This window comes from Dermacentor variabilis, chromosome 1 (assembly GCF_050947875.1).
Source record: "Dermacentor variabilis isolate Ectoservices chromosome 1, ASM5094787v1, whole genome shotgun sequence".
Classification (NCBI taxonomy): Eukaryota; Metazoa; Arthropoda; class Arachnida; order Ixodida; family Ixodidae; genus Dermacentor; species Dermacentor variabilis.
Genome location: NC_134568.1, coordinates 186,189,342 through 186,202,072, shown reverse-complemented (window position 1 = coordinate 186,202,072; position 12,731 = coordinate 186,189,342). Strand labels below are relative to the sequence as shown.

At 43.9% G+C, this 12,731-nt stretch overlaps 2 protein-coding genes across 8 annotated transcripts in view; one reads left to right on the top strand and one right to left on the bottom strand.

The window, feature by feature from the left end:
- Nucleotides 1-6,438, bottom strand: part of Ge-1 (Enhancer of mRNA-decapping protein 4 homolog Ge-1) — a 233,969-nt gene extending 227,531 nt beyond the window's left edge. For 5 of the 7 annotated variants that reach the window (XM_075701106.1, XM_075701122.1, XM_075701148.1 and 2 more), the window contains exon 1: nucleotides 5,674-5,849. In XM_075701106.1, coding sequence (XP_075557221.1) covers nucleotides 5,674-5,764 — 91 coding nt within the window. In that variant the 5' untranslated portion in view covers nucleotides 5,765-5,849. Of the gene's footprint in view, nucleotides 1-5,673; nucleotides 5,851-6,333 lie in introns of those variants that run through there. The other 2 variants (XM_075701139.1, XM_075701157.1) reach the window with 2 other exon arrangements.
- A 656-nt stretch (nucleotides 6,439-7,094) lies between these two features.
- The window catches only part of Snrk (SNF related kinase), a 38,675-nt gene continuing 33,038 nt past the window's right edge, over nucleotides 7,095-12,731 (top strand). Inside the window, exons 1-2 of the mRNA XM_075701167.1 lie at nucleotides 7,095-7,975; nucleotides 8,333-8,474. Coding sequence (XP_075557282.1) covers nucleotides 7,381-7,975; nucleotides 8,333-8,474 — 737 coding nt within the window. The 5' untranslated portion in view covers nucleotides 7,095-7,380. The remainder of the gene's footprint in view (nucleotides 7,976-8,332; nucleotides 8,475-12,731) is intronic.

The window sequence follows — 12,731 nt, the reverse complement described above, 5'->3', positions numbered from 1 at the left end:
GTGTTCTGCCATGTGACCTTCGATGCCTTGCTTTACCTTGCGGCGATGTTCTGCTAGCCTCTCATTTACGCATCGGCTGGTTTGGCCGATATAACACAGCGAGCACAACAAGGGAACCCGATACACTACACATTCTTTGCATGCAACGAACTCATTTTGATGCTTAATCTTGCATCAAAAGAAGTTGTGATCAGAGAATAAAGATCTGACCAATTTCCATGCTTGTCTGGAAAAGTCTCCACACTGAGCCAAGCTTAGCAGAAGGCAGGCCTCGACTATTGACATAGTCAAAGCCTGCCTTCAACCAATCAGCCTAACATGTGCCCCGGAATATAGGAATTGCTAATCCTACGAAAACAGACCTGTGGCTAACTACTGGTAGAGGACCCAGATCCAGAGATGACTGTCATTGGTACACCGGTACCCACGGTACCCAAACTACATATACTTAGCTTAAAAATTCCCAAAGACTGGGCAGGAGGACCAGAACTTATCCCGACTACACACGTTGATAAACCAAATAATCTATCTCCAGCAGTTATTTTCCAGTGCACGTCAACAAAAAAGGGATACGTATGTCTCCCCTTTTTGTTTCTTGAACTGTTTTGCCGATCACTCGTGTGTCGGTAAGTTCCAGTTCTCTGTGCATTGTAATTCTTTTTATCTTTGCAATGTTTCACCGATTATAGTGTCTTAGCCCAACGTTCAGTCATGGTCCATTTCACACAGCTTAACGCTATGAGAGCCGTCAGTGGCGGTGAGTGTGAGTGTGAACCAGAGTTGGGAAGTGCAAGGAAGGAAAATATAGCCTAAAAGAAAGACTGATGCAATGACAGGACAAAAAAATCACCACAAATCGTTCGCTTTCAGTGCCTAAGCCCCGTAGCCATTACACCTGCTGAGAAAAAGACAGGCAATTCACATGGGACATGAAGCTCTTCCATATGAACGGCTCCTTTATTAATGTTAGAACAACTAGATCAAAGCAAAGCAGCATCAAATATGTGCAGTGCTAAACGACTGAAATGCACTACTCGGAGCGCAGGGCTGCTGGCTTTTTTTTTTTTTTTCCCCACCACAAGTGAGCGCGATGTGATTGCTGTGGAACCAAATGCAGCCACAATGCGTCACAAAGGTTTTCCCTTTCATATACGATGATGCATCAGCTTCGTGTGCACAGTGCTTATAGCCGACGCAAAAAGCGCTGGCGGCCATGCACTCCCAAGTACCACGTTTCAACTGCCAAGCACTGTACGTACTGTTACCTACAGACTACACATATCCAGTCTTTCCGCCGTGCTATCGGATGAAGCCGCGATGAAAAATGATTGAAGTGAATGGCCTCACCAGCTGCAGTCATGTTTCAGTAACTGTTAGTGCACTGAAAAATTCAATGTTTGATGAGATTTGGTTTCACGTGGAAAATTGCAAAACAGAAAAAAAAAACTACAGAACATATTAAATCAACACAGCTGGCAGCAGCGCTTGCAGCTCCCAGCCCAGCCGTTGCATGCCATTACATTTGCAGCACTACCACATGAAGGCGCGGTCGGTACAAACTCATCCTGCGCCCGGTGTCTATAGCAGTTGTTCACACAACACTATGTCTGCGGGAGTGGACGAACCCGGGCGCGATCGGTGACCTACCAGAATCAATGATTGTTGTGGTTGTGCCATGGGAGAGATTGCTGCCGAGCCTGAGACCAATGAACAACTCCTGTGAAAGACTGTAGCCAAGCTCAAGACATGAACTGCTACTGGGAAAGAGTATTGCCAAATTCCAGGCAAATGGACAAATTTTTGGAAAGGAGAACTGTCAGTTGATTGGATGTTACTGTGCACTGTAGCGTGAAATATTTAAATAGAGGATCCAACCTTTGGGGGAGACACAGGCCAGAAAATAAAGATCTGACCAATTTCCATGCTTGTCTGGAAAAGTCTCCACATTGAGCCAAGCTTAGCAGAAGAACAGAAACAACATTGTGAATAGGAGCGTAAATTGAACTTTGTATAAGACCACCTAATACCAGTTGCATCAAGGTTCACAAACCGTAACTGGAACTATCCCACTGTCATGGAGCATTCAGAGATCATCCTAATACCAGCAGCCCAACAAACCCATCAGGAGACACAATTCAAAGCCAATATCACTAACATCATGAGCAGGCAAGGTCTTCAAACATATGGTGCAGAACTGCCTCACACAATACCTGGAAGAACACAATCTACTCCTAAAAACAATACTCGGATTTCAGCCCCATCTTTCCACTCAGGTCATAACTTCAGATCAAGCACAACATCATTGACCACCTACAAACAAACACCAAAGCAATCCTTGCCATCAATGGTAAAAGCAGCTTTTGACAATATCCAACACATATAACTGTGGAGAGAGGATTTTCAACTTCGTAAGAGAGTTCCTCTGCAAAAGAACTGCAACCGTTGGCATCAGAGACCTATGCACTCCTACGCACAACACAGCACCGCATGGCACCCCACAAGGGCCAGTGATCCATGAGCTCCCTGCCAGGCAAACTAGCTCAGATAGAGGGTTTACGTCATAAGCTATATGTAGATGATATTATGACCTGAACAACAGGGGGCTCAACTGGGTATCAGCAAATTGCACTTCAAGCCGCTATCAACATAGTCGAAGCTTGCCTTAAACCAATCGGCCTAACATGTGCCCTGGAAAATCATAATTGCTAATTCTATGAAATCCTATGGCCAACTAGCGTTAGAGGACCCAGATCCAGACATGACTGTCATTGGCACACCGGTACCCACGGTACCCAAACTACAAATACTTAGCTCACAAATTCCCAAAGACTGGGCAGGAGGACCAGAACTCCTCCTGCCTCCAAACGTCGATAAACCAAATAATCTATCTCATTCGAAGACTCACTTACCACCTCAAGGAGGAAGGACAGCATAAAAATCATCCAAGCACTCAAAAAAAAAAAATTTAATTATGGGGTTTTATGTGCCAAAACCACTTTCTGGTTATGAAGCACGCCGTAGTGGAGGTCTCCGGAAATTTAGACCACCCGGGGTTCTTTAATGTGCACCTAAATCTAAGTACACGGGTGTTTTCGCATTTCGCCCCCATCGAAATGTGGCCACCGTGGCCGGGATTCGATCCCGCGACCTCGTGCTCAGCAGCCCAACACCATAACCACTGAGCAACCACGGCGGGTTCCAAGCACTCATATACAGTCTCCTAATGTACAGTATGCAATACCTAGTCCTAAAAAATGCAGAAACTAAATATCCTCATTCACAAGGCATATATATTGGCCCTAGGGCTTCCCACCACTACCACCACCACATCAACTGATAAACTGCGGCAACTTGGAATCCACAACATGTGTGAGAAGCACTGATTAAAGCACAGCAAGTCAGCTTAGCCATCCACAATGAATTGGTCTACAATCCACAACATGTGTGAGAAGCACTGATTGAAGCACAGCAAGACAGCTTAGCCGTCTACAATGAACTGGTCTACAATGAACCCACTGACAGTGAAATTTTCACTGGACTGGGGTCCCCCTCAAAGATACTCCACATCAACCATATGCACCAAGAATATGACAAAGAATGACGCCACAGAAGAGCCATACACCTACAGCAACAACTAACAACACAACACCGATGTACGCTACACGGAATCTGCGAAATACCTGCAACACAGCAGCTACACACAGGCGGTTGATGCCCACTGCAAAGAGATCGCAGCATACGCTTGAGCCCACCACTCCACACCAGCAGAGAAGCTGAATATAGTACTGGCACTGAACCAGTCACAATAGTCACAGGCTCCCAACAAGCCTGCCTCAATTACCAGAAGGGTATCATCAGCAGTGCCGCACTATAAGTACTCATCTCGCATCCCCAACTGCTGCGAGACACCCACATCATTTGGACGCCGGAACACGCGAACCGGCCACCACCTGGCACTGCTTACAGCTGAACACGCACCAACACAACACTCTGCTACATGAAATACAACCGGAGTAATACTCTTAAGAAAACTTGCACGTAATAAGGTACTCATCGAAGAAAAGCATGAAGCCCACTGTAAAGCAGTGTCTATTCTACAGGATGTGATCACTAGTAGCTGTGAGAAACAGTTGCTGCCACACATAGAGGCATGTGACTTACAAATTCTGTTCTACATATCCAGTCAACTTTGCATTAATAGGAAGCTGATGGTAGAACATGCCAAAAATATCATGGCAACAATGCCATCAACTGTTTTACAATTATGCAACTTCTTTTTGTGCAAGGCAGTTAAACCCTAGGGCCACATTTCAATTAACATTTTGTGTTACCTCATTGTGTGCATTGATTGGCTTATATTATGGAGTTTACAGCTCCCATGCAACTCAAACTGCAATAGCCTCGTAGTGAATGGCTTTAGATTACTTTTAATCGCTTTTTTTTAATATGCATTCAAAGCCAAATACACTTGAACTTTCGCGTTCTATCCCATCGGAATGCGGCTGTCGTGACGGGGAAACGTACCTATGACCCCACGCACGGCAGTGGGTGCACCGATTGGCTAAATCATCATCAGGGTGCTTGCCGCAAAACGGCCAAAGTATCTTCCAAAGTGACTGATTAAGAATACAGGATCTGATACCAACACAGCACAGTAGTTATGAATTAATCAAATGCTACAAGTTTGGCATACATGCTTTCTCCACTGTCTATATACCTTTGGAAAAATTCCCTACCACTTATTTATGCAAAATCACTGCTATACAGATACATGCGAGAACACATGTTACACATTTCAACTCTGAAAGCTTGACGATACCAACTGAGGCCATGTCAGTGAAAGATTTAGCAGAAGTGTAAGCCGCAGAAGGAGCACCTTGCTTGTCTTTCCTATTACCCAATAAAGACTAATCACAACCCAGCAAATTTCATCTCATTACGTCCTTAGGTAATTTCACAATGCAGAGTGCCACCACGAGGTTAGTGAAAATAAGTTTCACTTTAGTATAACCAACGACCGCGTGAAATGATAAAATGATATTGGAATGGGAAGCCTTTTGGAACAGCTCGGTCGCACGCGCAGCATATTGAGGAAAACGAAGTCAAAGTTACAAAATATTAGGATTAGCTAGCGTTGAACGGTCCCAGTTAAAAATTTAAAAAATGTACTCTTAGGTACTGCTTAAGACATTTCTTGCAACTAAACTCCTAAAAACAATCTGGCGTGTTCACTTCTAAACAGCAGAGCGTTACGCGATCAAAGGTTTCTTAGTCAAAATTATAACGTTACTTAAATATGAAGAGTGTTGAGTAAATCTAATATCTTCAGCATATAAAGAAACACTTGTCACTGTAAGAAATCGATCGCGGTTTTACTTGATGGAACGAATCTCGCGCGTGCGCGCCGGTATATCAACCGGCTAAACAAAGACGATGCAAAGAGTACAACTCCTGCAACGCACGTTGCATTCGAATCGCGTTATTGCGCTAGCCCTTATATAAACCACGAAAGCAAAGGCATAAAAGTATTTTGCGTCCCAAGGTTCTCAGAGTGCATCGCAGCGCAGATGCAACACTAGGAATCAGAGAAGCGCGAATTCTAACACGAACTAGCTTTAGGAATGGTAGTTGTCAAAATGGGCTTAAGCCTAGTCCCAAGTGATCCTGACTTACAGGGGCCAGATGGTGCTTTCCCGACGTGAAGAATATCTTTCAGCAGCCTTGTGGCCTCATTCGGGTCAATAGAACTTTCGTTCGAATTCATACTAAAGACAGCACCTTCCTACACCTCGCACACAGTAGGCGACCGAACGTAAATCTCGCTCGCACGCATGTTCCACTATATGGACCAGGCGCGAGCGAAAAAGGGTCAAGTGCTTCTGGCCGATAGGTGACGCTAGTAACCGTTCGCAAATGGTCGATCAGTTTCTGCCATGGTGCAGCTGGTCGAGCTGACGAAGGTTGGGCTGAACGTGGGCTACACACGGGCTAAACATGGGCTGAAGCGCTAGCTAAACGATAGAACAGGTTGAGTTCGCTTCATTTCTAGGACCACGCCTGAAACTCGGTGAACGAGCTTTACAATACGGACAATGACGAATGCCACTAAAAGAGACTACCCGCTGCTCGCCTTCAGGCAGTAGAAGCGCAGAACTGGTATAACATGGTATAACCATAAAATGCTAGTTGGTGGAGTAGACTGCAGTTCCAGGGCCACGTCTAGCCTGTGGGTACGATTAACTAGTGTCGTTGGCTTAACGGTGAGAGCAATGACAAACGTTGCTGTAAAACGCCTGCTTTCTCTCGGCAATTCATTTTCCCCACAAAACTTACATTTAGGACGGAGAACACTTTTACATGCAGAGGGTCGTCGAAGACATCATTTGCAAGTAGAGTCACAGTGTTAGCGCTGTTGATTGTTGCAGCGATAACCTCTGGACTAATTGCATCCTTCGCGCAGTGCGCAGTGAAGGTGGACCTGAAAAACGTTGAAAAAAAAATAAAGACGCGCAGTCTGAGAAACACGGTGTCGCGCGGTGTTAACGGTCGCTGTTACATAGCGGTTGAAAACGTCAGAAAATGTAAGAGTAACTGACCAATCATTTAGATCTGATTTATCTCAATCACGACGGTGCACATTTGCGCCTGGATGAGAGCCGTGCATGTGAGCGTTAGTGGCAGTAAACATTTAGGACGTAATTTCTTTTATTTCTGTTATGAGTTTCCTTGAAAAAAAAAAGTTGATCGTAGTTGAAACCAGCGGTGCTGGAACGTGCAGCGTCGTACATGTACATTTAAAATGTTACTGTATCCTCTTTGGCAGACATACACACCGCGGTCATTCCTGTGGTATAAAATTTGTTATTATCCATGGGTGCAACAACATGTCATTAGTTGCAATGCTTCGTTTTCAAGCGTCGCCTGCTGATTTAGCCTTAAAATTTAGTCGGCTCTAAGCATAGAAGTAGAAACGACATGACAGCGCTGCGCTAAACGGCAAGCAGACGTTGCAATCGTTACACAAAGCAAAATATGTGGAATTACTAAAAAAACTAAATGGTAAACACACACACACACACACACACACACAAAGTTGCAATACACTAGCGACGACGCCGCGGAAAACGGTAGAATCGCTGCAGGAGGCAAAGTATGAAGCAACTATAAAAATTAAACGGTAAAGGTAAAACCACGAGAGCACGGTGTGCGCAAATGTCTGCGCAGTAGGCGCCGCTACGTCTGTTGACTGCTGGTCGGTCCAGTAACCACTTAAAGTTTTTTTTTCTTTATTTCTTCCTACGAAAACGTTTTCGCCTGTGGACGACACGTTTAATCTGTGGCACAGCGGGGCTCCCGGTGGGAGCGGCAGCGGGCCAAAGAATGAACAGGCCTAAGCATCAGCAGCAGTACGACCCGAAGATCGCTGGTCTCTACGATCTTGGCGACACGCTTGGCCGGGGCCATTTTGCGGTGGTGAAGCTTGCTCGGCACGTCTTTACGGGAGAGCAAGTGGCCGTGAAGGTAATCGACAAGACTAAGCTAGACGACGTTTCAAGGGCCCACTTGTTCCAGGAGGTTCGCTGCATGAAACTGGTGCAGCATCCGAATGTTGTGCGGCTGTACGAAGTCATCGACACTCAGACGAAACTCTACCTTGTACTCGAATACGGCGATGGGGGAGACATGTACGATTACATTATGAAGCACGATCGGGGCGTCAGTGAGCAGGCCGCACGCAAGTACTTTCGGCAGATCGTGCATGCTATTTGGTACTGCCACAAGCTCCACGTCGTGCACCGCGACCTTAAGCCGGAAAATGTGGTCTTCTTTGAGAAACTGGAAATGGTCAAGCTCACGGACTTCGGATTTAGCAACAAGTTTTGTCCAGGCCAGAAACTCGAGACTTCTTGCGGCTCCCTGGCTTACTCAGCCCCCGAAATCCTCTTGGGCGATTCGTACGACGCGCCCAAAGTCGGTGAGAACAGCCTTTCCTCACCGATCGGCCCTGTTGGCTTCGCAGTTTCTGTTCGATAAACGCAGCATTTTGCTTCCGAGATGCACGAATGCTTTACGTAATGCACATACCTTTAAGGCGCGGCATTCCTATTAAATTTCTGGCTGTGCTGTGGTCATCTCGTAAAATCTTTCATCATATTCCAACCATGCACAACGCCTATCCGTATCTGTGCTAAATGTGGACATTGTGCACTTGCACATTTTCACTTTCGGCGTGTGTAGCTTCTCTTTCAGTCTATCATTCCTTTGTAATGCTGAGCTAGTAGGCAACTGTGGTGTATATCCTATATTTACCATGGTTTGTGGTTTGTGGCAGATGTATGGAGCCTGGGGGTTATCCTCTACATGCTGGTTTGTGGCCATGCCCCTTTCCAAGAAGCCAATGACAGCGAGACACTCACCATGATAATGGACTGCAAGTACACCATCCCCCCTTATGTCTCTGATGACTGCAAAAGGCAAGGGTTGCTTTTGTAAATGTTGCCCTTGTCTACTGCGAACATATCACTTGCATAAATGTGTGTTCCATGTCACAAAGCTCTTGCAGACAGTGTTGACTGTGACATGTGTTATAAATATTGTACACCCTGTTGCAAAGAAGTGAAGGCCATGCCTTTAATTTTTTGTCATAAGGTGCACATACTCTTTGGAAAAGCTTCTGGCCCCCATGTATAAAGGGTACTAATTCAAGTTTCGACTATGACAAAAAGCGCTGCAAAGAAGGAGTTGTGCCCATGCAGGATGGTTGCAGCTCTTTCATGAAGTGAGCAGATCAGGTAAATAAGTTTGTCATTTATAATCTGCCTTCATGTCCACACATCTTCAGAGAGTAATTTAATGCCTTGACATTCATTGTCCACATGCTAAATGAAAGTAATGAGAGCCTTTAAATGATTTAAGGCATAAACAGTTTGCCATCAGCATGTGATCATTATTTCATGCACACCGATTTGGGATACACTGATACGTCGCCTTACGAAGATGTAGATGATCAACATCAGTAGCTAAGCTCTGGAATGCTCATATTTTTTGTCATACACTGAATTTTTCAAGGGCAAGCTGGGGGCATAGTTGTACATCTGCATAAAAAACATGTTCAGCCCTGCCTTGATGTCTGTCATTTCATGCCAGGCCATCTGAACAAATTCTGTAGGTTGATTGGGGCTGTAAGGTTACCGTAAAAGAGAAACAACGAAACCCACATCTGGTGACAGAATGAATCATTCTAAATATCTGTCAGGATGTTTCGCTGTAATATGCTGCACATTCTCTGAAACTTTCTAGCTGCTGTGGTGGCACCAGCAGTCATGGTGTGGTTTTGCTGTTGAGAACAAGGCAGCAGGTTCAGTGTTGGCTGCCTGCATTTCAATAAGGGTAGAATCTAGAAGTGTTGACATTCCATATTGGTGCCGATTGAATAAACCCAGGTGGCCAAAATAATCCAGAGCCCTCCCCTGCAGTGTGTCTCAGTGTATGTGTAGGTTTCGGATGTTGCACCAAATTAGTTACCAATCATTGTGAAAGTGATTTGTGCAAAATATAAATGCATTGAACAAATAACTTTGCAAACTCATCTCAGGTTGCATTCTAAAAGTGATTAGAACAGAAAGAAATGATATTTTCTGGGAAAGTATGCAAGCATGCGTACAAGTGGTTCCACTGTGCAAGATTCAGTCCAAAATTTTGTTTATGAATGTAATATGCTGTACTATCTGTAGCTTTCTTTAAAATAAGAGCTATGGTGAACAATGTTAGCTAATTTAAAAAATGGTTGCTGGGTGTGACTTACCAAATCTGGGAGTGTTGTATTTACATTGTAAGTTTGATGCTGCCGCCTTCCACTGTAATTATCAAGTAATATATGGTGACATTCACATCTGTATAGGCCTTCATGGAATGAGCCACGCATAATTGGTACTGTGAGTCTAGAGAATCTAAAAAATTCTTGAATGCAGTGTGGTTTGTGGACAGCCCACCACTCTCCCATTGAACATTGCAGCAAGATGGAACATGACAATCATCCTCCCCTGCACTGTGGCTATTTTTCAAGTTGTCTTTGAGAATAGTCTGTGGTCATATTAATGTATGCAGCGTGTTTTGTGGTCAGCTTGACAATTGTGAAAACTAATATATACGAGTATAATGTAAAAACAAAGGTTTCAACTACATAATACAAAATTAAAGAAGTCACAGTCTGCCATAACTCTAACAATGTATTTAGCAGCCACTATATTCCTTTACCCTGCCCTTTAGGCACTGTTGTTTCAATATGCATGCATTGTACAGCTTCCATTTGGCCGTGTTGGTGGGCTGAACTTACTTTAAGTTGTTTTCACAGGAAGTGTCAGCATGTTGTCTCATCCTCGTAGAATGCAAATGACTTCTGACTTGTTCTCTATGAGAAATTGGTTGCAGAGAAGTTTTGTTTCTAGTTGTACGTAATCAGGGAAAAAAAGTTGCATCATGGAGGTTTATTTGTTTTGTTGGGTATCAGGTTTTTAAAGGAGTAGTAACATGACGTTTCCGACTTTTCATTTTGTTGTGTTAAATGAAGGTCCTGGACTGCTAAATCCTAGAAGAAAAAAAAAAAACCTCCAAGCCTCAGAGCACCCTAAATAATTTAATATACTAGCTTTTCTACAGCCAGTTTTGGTTTCTTTTTCCAGGAGGTTACTGTGTCATGACGCCGTTACTGTCAAGGTGGAAGCTCAGTTGTGGGAGTTTAATATCGAGACTTTTTGGCACTCGCGCCAGCTCGTTTGATCACCTCCTGTGCTGCTATTCCTTGTAAGGCCCGATGTAGCAGCATATAGCCCACGACCGAGCTAAACGGAGTGTGTCAGAACATCAGAATGGGCTGCCTTTTGCACCATGATGTCACGACACAGTAACCTCCTGGAAAACGAAGCTATTTATTATATTAAATTATATAGGGAACTCTGAGGCTTGCCAGTATTTTTTCAATAGTTTGAAGTCATGGATCTTCACTTAAAACAAAAAATGAATAGTTGAAATCAAGGGGAGGTGTGCCTGAGATATCTATCTTTCATTACTAATAAAGCCACATGAATGGAATTTATGCCCAATGTAAAGTTTACTATGCTGTTTTCGAATATGAATTTGGTTCCTCAATATCTTATCTGGATAGTTTTCTGTGCCCCATGCAAGTGGAAAAAGTAGGGCCTATTGTGCGAGATCTGGGCTTTATAATAGGCCTGGGAGAGTTAAAAAATGGCCTATATTGCTCCTTATAAACAAATAATTGCAAGTAAGCTAAAAAAATATTTTTGTTTGGCTTCATTATTTTAAAAAATAAACATTAAACTATAAATGTTGACAACATTGATGATTAGTTTCTTAAGATGTACCTACCGAAATTTCGGCATGTTACAATAGAGTCTATTGATGTATATGCTGTTCTGCACATCCTGGTGCATGAAAAATTTGACCGATATTCAGTCACATTCAGTACAAGAATTTTCCTGTACAATTGGTAAAAACAGCTTAAGATTGAAAAATAAGGAAAACGAAGTTGAAATTTTCGAACGTGCTGATCAATTTGCATTAAATTTGGACAGAATGCAGACCAGTCTTTCTGAAAGTATAAAACTTACAAATTCTCATGCGTCGTAGGTAGTACCTTCAGAACCATTGCGAGCTTCTGCCTTCAGCCGGGCTGCTGTGAATTGCACCCATGCGTCACCCATGCATTGCCTTTCGCGACCTCCTGATTAGCGAAGCAGTCGTGCAACACTTCGCTGTGTTTCCAACGTCCCGCACGAGACATTGTCCGCTCCAGTGAAATGAAAATCGCGAAATGAAAACGTATATAGAGCTGTGCTCAAATTTCGCATTAGGGAGTATCGTAATCTTTGGTGAGTTTTTCACACATGAAAATAAAATGGTAAAGTAATTTTGCAGTAAAAAAAAAGATTATTTTTCAAAAGGAAAATGCAGTTGTTCAACCTGCATTTTTCCTCAATGTAAAAAATGTGATTGCAGAAGATGAAGCCTAATTGCTTGTCAAAAAACAAAATTACTCCATATGATAAGTATAAGTTACTAATGTATACATAAATTACATTTCATAAACGAATTACCAATTTGATCTAGCTGTGAACAGCTAAATAACCTACTTTAGCAAAATCCAGTGGCACACTCATCTATTTTTGTCAATTTTGTGTATTTCCTAGCTACTTCTATCCCCGCAGGGGCGTCTGCGTCAGCAGGCGTTTGGTGTGTTGCAACACCACGTACCCGAGCACACGAGGGTTGGACCCTCCCGCGTGTAGCCGTGCACGGCTTAGCCGTGTCTAGGGAAAGGGGGATCCTGGAGGTTGAGCCGATGCTGGGTGTTTGGACCTTTAAGGCCCCCCGGCGGAGGCAACACACCTCTTTGGCCTCTGCTTCACATAGACGGCACCCCCGGACTGACCCACCCGGGGGAAATCGGTAGTTGCCTTTTCCTGTCTCTCTCTCCCTACAACCTTCGTCTTTTCCTTACTTTCCACCTTTCCTGTCTTCTTCTAGCTTCCTTTTATTCCAATTTTTCCAGGCAGCAAGGGTTAACCTTGTGTGAGTAGCCAACCTTGGTTATGTCATATTTGGTTATAGTGGCGAAGTAAAGCTGGCGTTTGCCGGCCCTGTTTTTCAGGCCCTGCAGCGTCCCCTTGTTGGACTCCATGGTGGGTGGCTAGCGTCGCTGCCGAAAACTA